Source organism: Scyliorhinus torazame, chromosome 21, assembly GCF_047496885.1.
Source record: "Scyliorhinus torazame isolate Kashiwa2021f chromosome 21, sScyTor2.1, whole genome shotgun sequence".
Classification (NCBI taxonomy): domain Eukaryota; kingdom Metazoa; phylum Chordata; class Chondrichthyes; order Carcharhiniformes; family Scyliorhinidae; genus Scyliorhinus; species Scyliorhinus torazame.
The window spans coordinates 133,008,990-133,018,298 of record NC_092727.1 but is presented as its reverse complement, the minus strand read 5'-3'; the positions used below and the strand labels follow the sequence as shown (position 1 = coordinate 133,018,298).

Genomic DNA, 9,309 nt, shown 5'->3' with positions numbered 1-9,309 from the left:
CATGAAACATCAACAGGACATAGGCCAAGGCTGGAAAGTGGGATTAGAACAAATGGATGCCTGATGACCGGCATATGATGGGCCGATTGGCCTCTTTCTGTTCTGTAAACTGTTTAAATCGAGAAGATATTGTTTCCGGCGAAGAAAATATTTCCATGAAATTAAAAAAGAAAATGCATCTGAAACATTCATGTTTGGATCTTTCAACAGTGTCAATGTCTGCAGAGTAACAGCTGCTCCACACAGCCCCCCTCCTCACACTGACCCCCTCACACTGACCCCCCACCCCACACTGACTCCCCACACACACACTGACCCCCTCACACTGCCACCCCCACACTGACCCCCACCCCTCACTGACCCCCCTGACTGACCGCCCCCCGCCCCCCCCCCCCATCTCTCTCTCACACACACTCACCCTGACATTCTCTCTCTCCTTTCCCCAGCCTTGTAACCAGGCTTGTGACCCGGATGGATGCTGGAACCCAGGGTTGTGTTCACTTCATTCTGCGATTGGTCCTCAGGCTGCTCCTGGGTTTTTGTGGAATGTCTGGCACCAATTTCACATTGTGCAAATCAGACTCTAATTTAATTGGTTTCCAGGAAAGCCCTTTTCATTCCCGTGTGCTGAAAAAGGCATATGGGACACTCGCCTTTATCAATCGGGGCACAGATTACAACAGCAGGGAGGTCCTGTTGGAGTTGTACAGAACTTTGGTGAGGCCACAGCTGGAGCACTGTGTGCAATTCTGGTCGCCACATTATAGGAAGGATGTGATTGGACTGGAGGGGGTGCAGAGGCGATTCACCAGGATGTTGCCTGGGGGATGGAACATTTCAGTTATGAAGAGAGGTTGGAGAGGCTTGGGCTGTTTTCTCTGGAGCAGAGAAGACTGAGGGGCGACCTGATCGAGGTGGACAAGGTTATGAGGGGCCTGGACAGGGTGGGGAGGGAGCAGCTGCTCCCCTTAGTTGAAGGGTCAGTTCGAGGGGGACACAAGTTCAAGGTGAGGGGCAGGAGGTTTATGGGGGGGGATTTGAGGAAAACCCTTTTTACCCAGAGGGTGGTGGGGGTCTGGAACGCACTGCCTGGGAGGGGGGTAGAGGTGGGTTGCCTCACAAGTACCTGGCTGAGCGGTTGGCACGTCACAACATTCCAGGCTATGGGCCAAGTGCTGGGGCAGATCAGGATTTTCATGTGTCGGTGCAGGCTCGATGGGCCGAAAGGCCTTTACTGCATTGTATTTTCTGTGATTCTGTATCTAATTATTCCAATAATTATTATCGAACAATCTAATAATTAAACTGATGAATTAGAGATGTTGTTCACTCATTTCAGGAAAGATTCATAGGCTCAGGTTGGGGACTACAAACTATACCAGCAGCAGCCCACACGACCCCAGCAGCAGCCCACACTATCCCAGCAGCAGCCCACACTATCCCAGCAGCAGCCCACACAATCCCAGCAGCAGCCCACACTATCCCAGCAGCAGCTCACACTATCCCAGCAGCAGCCCACACTATCCCAGCAGCAGCTCACACTATCCCAGCAGCAGCCCACACTACCCCAGCAGCAGCCCACACTATCCCAGCAGCAGCCCACACTATCCCAGCAGCAGCTCACACTATCCCAGCAGCAGCCCACACTACCCCAGCAGCAGCCCACGCTATCCCAGCAGCAGGCCACACTATCCCAGCAGCAGGCCACACTATCCCAGCAGCACCCCACACTATCCCAGCAGCAGGCCACACTATCCCAGCAGCAGCCCACACTATCCTAGCAGCAGCCCACAGGGATGAGTGGGGTAGGTGGGGGTGGGACTAAGGTGGGGTGAGGGGGTGGGTGGGGTAGGTGGGGGGTGGGGTTAAGGTGGGGTGAGGGGGTGGGTGGGGTTGGTGGGTGAGGCTGGGGGGTGAGTGGGGTAGCTGGGGATGGGGGTGGTAGGTCTGGTGCGGGTGGCGAGTGGGGTGGGTGGGAGTGGGTGGGGGGTGGGGTGGGTGGGGTAGGTGGGGGTGGGTGGGGGTGGGTGGGCGTGGGTGCGGGTGGGGGGTAGGTGTGGTGGAGGTGATGAGTGGGGTGGGTGAGGGTGGGTGGGGGTGGGTGGGGTAGGTGGGGGGGGTGGGGGTGGTGAGTGGGGTAGGTGGGGGCGGGTGGGGGTGGGTGGGGGTGGGTGCGGGGGGGGTAGGTGTGGTGGGGGGTGGTGAGTGGGGTGGTGGGGGGTGGGGGTGGGTGCGGGTGGGTGGGGGTGGGTGGGGGGGGTGGGGGGGTAGGTGTGGTGGGGGTGGTGGGGGTGGGTGCGGGTGGGTGCGGGTGGGTGGGGGTGGGTGGGGGTGGGTGCGGGGGGGGGGTAGGTGTGGTGGGGGTGGTGAGTGGGGTGGTAGGGGGTGGGGGTGGGTGCGGGTGGGTGGGGGTGGGGGGGTAGGTGGTGGTGGTGGGGGTGGGGTTGGATGCGGGGGGGGTAGGTGTGGTGGGGGTGGTGAGTGGGGTGGTGGGGGGTGGGTGCGGGTGGGTGGGGGTGGGTGGGGGGGGGGTGGGGGGGTAGGTGTGGTGGGGGTGGTGGGGGTGGGGGTGGGTGCGGGTGGGTGGGGGTGGTGAGTGGGGTAGGTGGGGGCGGGGTGGGGGTGGGTGGGGGTGGGTGTGGGGGGGTAGGTGTGGTGGGGGTGGTGAGTGGGGTGGTGGGGGGTGGGGGTGGGTGCGGGGGGGGTAGGTGTGGTGGGGGTGGTGAGTGGGGTGGTAGGGGGTGGGGGTGGGTGCGGGTGGGTGGGTGGGGGGGTGGGGTGGGGGTGTAGGTGGTGGTGGTGGGGGGTGATCAGGTGACATTTGCGTCCTGACCTCTTGATGTGAATTGTTTCCCACAAATTCTCCAGGAGCTCTGACAGTGAGAATTTCCTGGTGGGATTTGGCTAAAGAGGAAGATTGAGCATTTCGCGGGCAGTCCCAGGGGTTGTATCCAGTTCAGTGACGGGAAACAGTTCATTTTGTGTTAAGTTGACAAAACAGAATGAACTGAAATAAATGTTTTCGGGGTTTAGCGCAGAGATCATTGGAAAAGTTTCCACTTTTTAAATGTTCCTTTTGCATAATCAGAGAATTTTCTTGAAACATTTTACAAAAGAAAAGAATTTGTAACAAACGTCGTCTTTTCATAATTAGAAAATCTTGTGGTAGCGCCGTGTGGAAAATAAATAGCATTTGTTTTTTTAAATATCGGAAGAAATGAACTTTGAAAGTCGAGTTACCAAGAGAAAATGCAGCAGTTTCCTAATCAAATAGTCCACGGTGCAGGAACCAGTGCAAAACGCTGATTGGTCCAAGTTGCAGAGGAACAGGAGGAGGCCATTGATCCATTCAAGTCTGTCCCCAGTGAGGGTCCATCAGACGCAATGGTGTGGATTTTAATTTCTACTTGCATAGATTTCCGTTATTGCTTTCAGAGGCATTGTCCGCTTCACTGTCACAGTCACATCATCTTAAAGAGCGAAATATCCGAATGTACAGAGGTCCGAGCTGAGAAATCCCGCATCCAATTGCAGCCAGTGACAGAGTGAGGACTCAATGTCTCCCAATCACACGTTCCTCAGCTTTGGGGAGCTCTGGGATCTGGGTCAGTCTGAGCTGCAGATGTGAGGGAAGCTGCAGCTCCCCCTCCCCAGGACAGGCTGCAGGTTGGGGCAGAGTTTAGGACTGGCGCCCTGAGGGAGAGTTACTCGGTTCACCCTCGGCTGCAACCTGGTCTCTTTATTTAATTGTGAAAAAAGGCGTTGAGTTCTTCATAAACGGGAGTCCTGTCGTGGTGGCCGTGGCTGTCATAGGGCAGCAGATTGTCCGGGTGGAAGCCGGCGCGCAGGGCGGGGTTATTGAAGAGCAGCCCGTGGCCCTGGCTCCGGGAGCCGGCCACTGCAGAGTAGTGCATGGTGTAGTGATAGTTCTTGTCCTGGTCTGGGGAGGACTCCGCCTTCAGGGGGTAAGCACCATTGGTGCAAAGTGAGGGACTGAGTGGTCCCTCCAGTTCTGAGCTGGTGTATTCTGGGGAAGTGTTCCCATACAGATGTTCATAGGTGGAGCAGTAGGGGTGCGAGCGGAGAGGGTGGGTGCTGGCAGGCCCGGGCTGGCACTGGGGGCTGGGCAGCCTGGCACACTGGTACGAGTAGGGGTGCATGGCGAAGGAGGAGTTGGGGGCGTGCAGGCGCCCCGTGTCCTGGCTCTGCTCCGTCAGGAAGTTGCGGGAGTTGAGCTGTAAGCAGCCGGCCACCAGGTTGGTGGTGGGTTGGGACAGACCCTTACACAGAGTCTGCACATAGAACACCAGGTCCGGCCTCTTGCCCGATCTCAGGATCTCAGACAGAGCCCAGATGTAGTTCTTCGCCAGTCGGAGCGTTTCTATTTTGGAAAGTTTCTGTGTCTTTGAGTAACACGGGACCACTTTGCGGAGATTGTCCAGAGCCGAGTTTAGATCGTGCATCCTGTTCCTCTCGCGGGTATTCGCCTTCTGCCTCCTCAGCTTGAACCGCTCCACCCTCGCCTTGGTCATCTTCCTCCGTTTGGGGCCACGTTTCCGGGGCCTGGCCCCGTTTTCCTCATCCACCTCCTCCTCCTCCTCCTGCTCCTCCTCCTCCATCCCTGTCTCCACCTCCTCATTGTCCGGGGCCACACTTACTGAGTCCTCAGCCTGACTATCCGCAGCCTCGCAGCTCTCACTGTTTCTCTCTTCCCTCATTTTGTCTTCGTCGCTCTCACTGTCATCCGCCCAGGCCGCGTATTTCTGACCCTCGGGGATGAGGGTAGGGTCACTGAAGAGTCTGGTCAACATTCTTACTGTTCAATCGGGAATTAAAACACACTTTTAAAATCATGCATAGCACATAGACGCGGAAAATTACACCCCAAACTGGACCCCACAATATCCCAAATCTTACTGACATTCAGCAGAGTCATAGAATTTACAGTGCAGGCGGCCATTCGGCCCATCCAGTCTGCACTGGCTCTTGGAAAGAGCACCCTACCCAAGGTCAACACCTCCACCCTATCCCCATAACCCAGTAATCCTACCTAACCTTTTTGGACACTAAGGGCAATATTAGCATGGCCAATCCACCTCACCTGCACGTCTTTGGACTGTGGGAGGAAACCGGAGCACCCAGAGGAAACCCACGCACACACTGGGAGGATGTGCAGACTCCGCACAGACAGTGACCCAGCGGGGAATCGAACCCGGGACCCTGGAGCTGCGAGGCAGCAGTGCTAACCACTGTGCTACCGTGCTGCCCATTAACCACTGTGCCATCCTAATTAAACTTTAAGGGTCATTAAACTTTCCCAGGACTTTTCCACCATTATCCCCAGAAGATCTGGGCTGTGGCCAGTGGCGGGGAAATGTCGATGCAGAGAAATGTCCGGAGTGAAACACTGAGACATGTTTCCAGAACATGCGCTGGATTATCTGGGTTCTGGATCTATCCGGCTGGATTCTGGATCGACTCGACTGGGTCTAGATCTCCCCGGTTGGGTTCCAGATCTCCCGGTTTGGGTTCCAGATCTCCCCGGTTGGGTTCTAGATCTCCCCGGTTGGGTTCTAGATCTCCCCGGTTGGGTTCCAGATCTCCCGGTTGGGTTCCAGATCTCCCGGTTTGGGTTCTAGATCTCCCCGGTTGGGTTCTAGATCTCTCCGGCCTCTCTTTTTGTGGTTAAAGGGGAGACGGACATTGTGAACTGAGAAGGTTGCGGTTCGCTCAGTCTGAACCAGTCTCCCGGGATCGAGGAATCTGCAGTTAAATTCTAAACATATCGGAGCAATTTGCCTTTCAGGATTTTGTAATTTGTTGTTTCGGTTATTTTCAGGTTTTCTCAAAACCCCGTTTTGGACAATTTTAGAATTAAATTGATAATAAAAAAAATAATGAATTACTTGCGGGATCGATGCTGTGTTTATACAGTTTGCACAAATTACCCAATTTCTGTTCCATCCTGAAATCTAATCGTGTCTGTTTATCTGTGAAGATTTCAGCTGAATTGAAGCTGGGAGATGGAGAATCTCCCGCTGCTGATCATTCACAAGGACAAGCGCCCACACATTCTATTCCAGCAAATTGGTTCAACTTCATTCCGGAGAAACTTAGGAACTTATTTAAAAAATTCTATATTTCTTTTTTAACGGCGAAATAGTGAAATATCGGAGCTGCGGAACCTGGTTAAATGGGTCGGTTCTTATCCCCAAATGTCCCCAATTCGCCCGCTGCCGGCAGCTGAGAATCTCTCCAAATCCCATCTTCACAATCAGATTTTTAGTTAGAGATTCAGACATAAAGGGCACAAGTTTAGTGACGGGTTCAGCAGATGCTGCACATTATTCACTGAAGTCAGTGTCACTGAGTCTGGGCCCCTGCCCCTGTCCAGCCCCCCCTGCCCCCTCTCCTGCCCCCTGCCCAGCCCCCCTGTCCCTGCCCAGCCCCCCCGCCCATGCAGCTTACCTGCTGGATGAGCCGAGCCGGGTTTATCTCATTGTTCACCGGCCACCTTCTGGGATTCGCGGCTTTGGGCAGGTTCTGGGCGTTTTGCAAAGCTGCTCATCGCCAATCTATCGACTGGAGGAGAGTGGCACCTCCACCAAACTGCGGTACCAGCCCCGGTGCCAGGCCATATGGTAGCACGTCATTGGCAGCAGGCATCACATGAGAGGCACTGATTGACATGCGGAGCGTTCAAATCCCCGTTTCCCCCGGGACCCGGGCTGACCATCTGTCACCCGCCTAACTCCCTCCACACAGAGCGGAGCAGCTCCTAGCCCAGAGCCCCCCACCCTGCACCCCTCCCCCAACCCTGCACCCCTCCCCCAACTCTGCACCCCCTCCCCCCAACCCTGCACCCCCTCCCCAACTCTGCACCCCCTCCCCCAACTCTGCACCCCCTCCCCCAACCCTGCACCCCCTCCCCAACCCTGCACACATCCCCCGAACACTGCTCCCCCTCCCCAACCCTGCACCCCTAACCCTGCACCCCTTCCCTAACCCTGCACCCCCTCCCCCAACACTGCACCCCCTCCCCCAACCCTGCACACATCCCCCTAACACTGCTCTCCCTCCCCCAAACCCTGCACCCCTAACCCTGCACCCCCTCCCCTAACCCTGCACCCCCTCCCCTAACCCCACATCCCCTCCCCCAACCCTGCACCCATCCCCCTAACACTGCTCCCCCTCCCCCAACGCTGCACCCCTAACCCTGCACCCCTCCCCTAACCCTGCACCCCCTCCCCCAACCCTGCACCCATCCCCCTAACACTGCTCCCCTCCCCTGGCTCCTCCTCCCCTCACCCCACTTCCCCAACCCTGCACCCCCTCCCCTAACCCTGCACCCCCTCCCCTAACCCCACACCCCCTCCCCTAACCCCACACCCCCTCCCAACCCTGCACCCATCCCCCTAACACTGTACACCCTCCCCTAACCCTGCACCCCCTCCCCTAACCCCACACCCCCTCCCCTAACCCCACCCCCCCCTCCCCAACCCTGCACCCATCCCCCTAACCCTGCACCCCCTCCCCAACCCTGCACCCCTAATCCTGCACCCTCTCCCCCAACCCTGCACCCCTTCCCCTAACCCTACAGCCCCTCCCCTACCCCCCCCCCCCCCCCAGTGCCTGGGTGTTTTTCTCTCCGTTTGGGAGAATTGTGATGTTGTTAATGATGCCTTTTCACTGGGTCTGAGCAGACACGCTCCATCCACCGGGCTGGCACAGAGCAAACCCACTTTATACACAGGAGATTTATGTTTGTAAAATCAAACAACAAACTCAGATTTGTGCAGTGCCGCGTCCAAAGTGGTTTAACAAATGCAGAGGTACAAACTGTACAGTATTTCCCCAAACACACAGCGCAATATTTACCCCGCTTCCTTGTGTTTACGCACCTTCTCATTTCTCCATTCATTCCCCACAAGTTATAAAATCCGGGAACATTTTACAATTAAAACAAGAACAATGGCAACACAATGCTGGAATTCTGCAACATAACACAAAATACTGGAAATACTCAGAAAGTCAGACAGCAAGGCGAGAATCAGAGTTAACCATTTAAACGTGGAGCTGTGTGACTAACGCACGGAATGGGGTTGCTACAATTACCCGCAGCTAATTACCCTGCAAAGCCACACCGGGGCCCACTCTAACGGCCAGCCCCAGGTATTTACCCTGAATATTGGGTATTTACCCTAGAACTCGGTAGCTATCCTCAATATATGATTTACCCTGGGAACCAGTATTTACCCTCAATATTGGGTATTTATAGGACAGCACGGTAGCATAGTGGTTAACACAGTTGCTTCACACTCCAGGGTCCCAGGTTTGATTCCCAGCTGGGTCACTGTCTGTGTGGAGACTGCACATTCCCCCGTGTCTGCGTGCGTTTCCTCCGGGTGCTCCGGTTCCCTCCCACAGTCCAAAGATGTGCTGTTAGGTAATTTGGACATTCTGAATTCGCCCTTTGTGTACCCAAACAGGCGCCGGAATGTGGCGACTAGGGGCTTTTCACAGTAACTTCATTGCAGTGTTAATGTAAGCCTTGTGACACTAAAGATTATTATTATTATTTACCCACCTGAATATTGGGTATTTACCCTGGAACTCGGTATTTACCCTGAATATTGGATATTGGATATTTACCCGGAGACACAGTATTTACCCTGTATATTGGATATTTATCCTGGAACTCGGTGTTTACCCTGAATATTGATTTAGATTTATTGTCACGTGTACTGAGGTACAGTGAAAAATGTTGTTCTGCGTACAGTCCAGACAGATCGCTCCATACATGAAAACAAAGGACATACAATAAATACACAATGTAAATACATTGTCAGACATCGGGTGAAGCATACGGGGCTTCACCCGATAGTAGTACTACTCAGTAGAGAAGATGTGTGGAGAAATCATTTCAGTCCATAAGAGGGTCATTCAGGAGCCTGGGAACAGCGGGGAAGAAGCTGTTTTTGAATCTGTTAGTGCGTGTTCTCAGACTTTTGTATCTCCTGCCCGATGGAAGAGGTTGGAAGAGAGAATAAGCCGGGTGGGAGGGATCCTTGATTATGCTGCCCGCTTTCCCAAGGCAGCGGGCGGTGTAGACAGAGTCAATGGATGGAAGGCGGTTTCATGTGATGGAAATCTAAAGTGTATCAAGATAGATAAATCCCCTGGACCTGATGAAATGTATTCCAGGACATTGTGGGAGGCTAGGAAAGAAATTGCAAGACCCTAGTAGAGATATTTGAATCGTCGACAGCCACACGGGAGGTGCCTGAAGTTTAGAGGGTAGCAAATGTT

General features: G+C 54.9%; 1 protein-coding gene across 1 annotated transcript; it reads right to left on the bottom strand.

Moving 5' to 3' along the window:
- Window positions 1–2,784: 2,784 nt before the first annotated feature.
- neurod2 (neuronal differentiation 2) lies at window positions 2,785–6,644 on the bottom strand. Its single transcript, XM_072487703.1, has 2 exons — window positions 6,469–6,644; window positions 2,785–4,816 (listed from the first exon to the last, which is right to left on the bottom strand). Exon 2 carries the CDS (start codon window positions 4,809–4,811, stop codon window positions 3,744–3,746), a length of 1,068 nt encoding a protein of 355 aa, XP_072343804.1. The 5' UTR covers window positions 4,812–4,816; window positions 6,469–6,644; the 3' UTR covers window positions 2,785–3,743.
- Window positions 6,645–9,309: the final 2,665 nt, after the last annotated feature.

What these genes read in the sequence shown, in the direction of transcription:
- neurod2 (XM_072487703.1), bottom strand. Translation starts at nt 4,811, where the DNA reads ATGTTGACCAGACTCTTCAGTGACCCTACCCTCATCCCCGAGGGTCAG.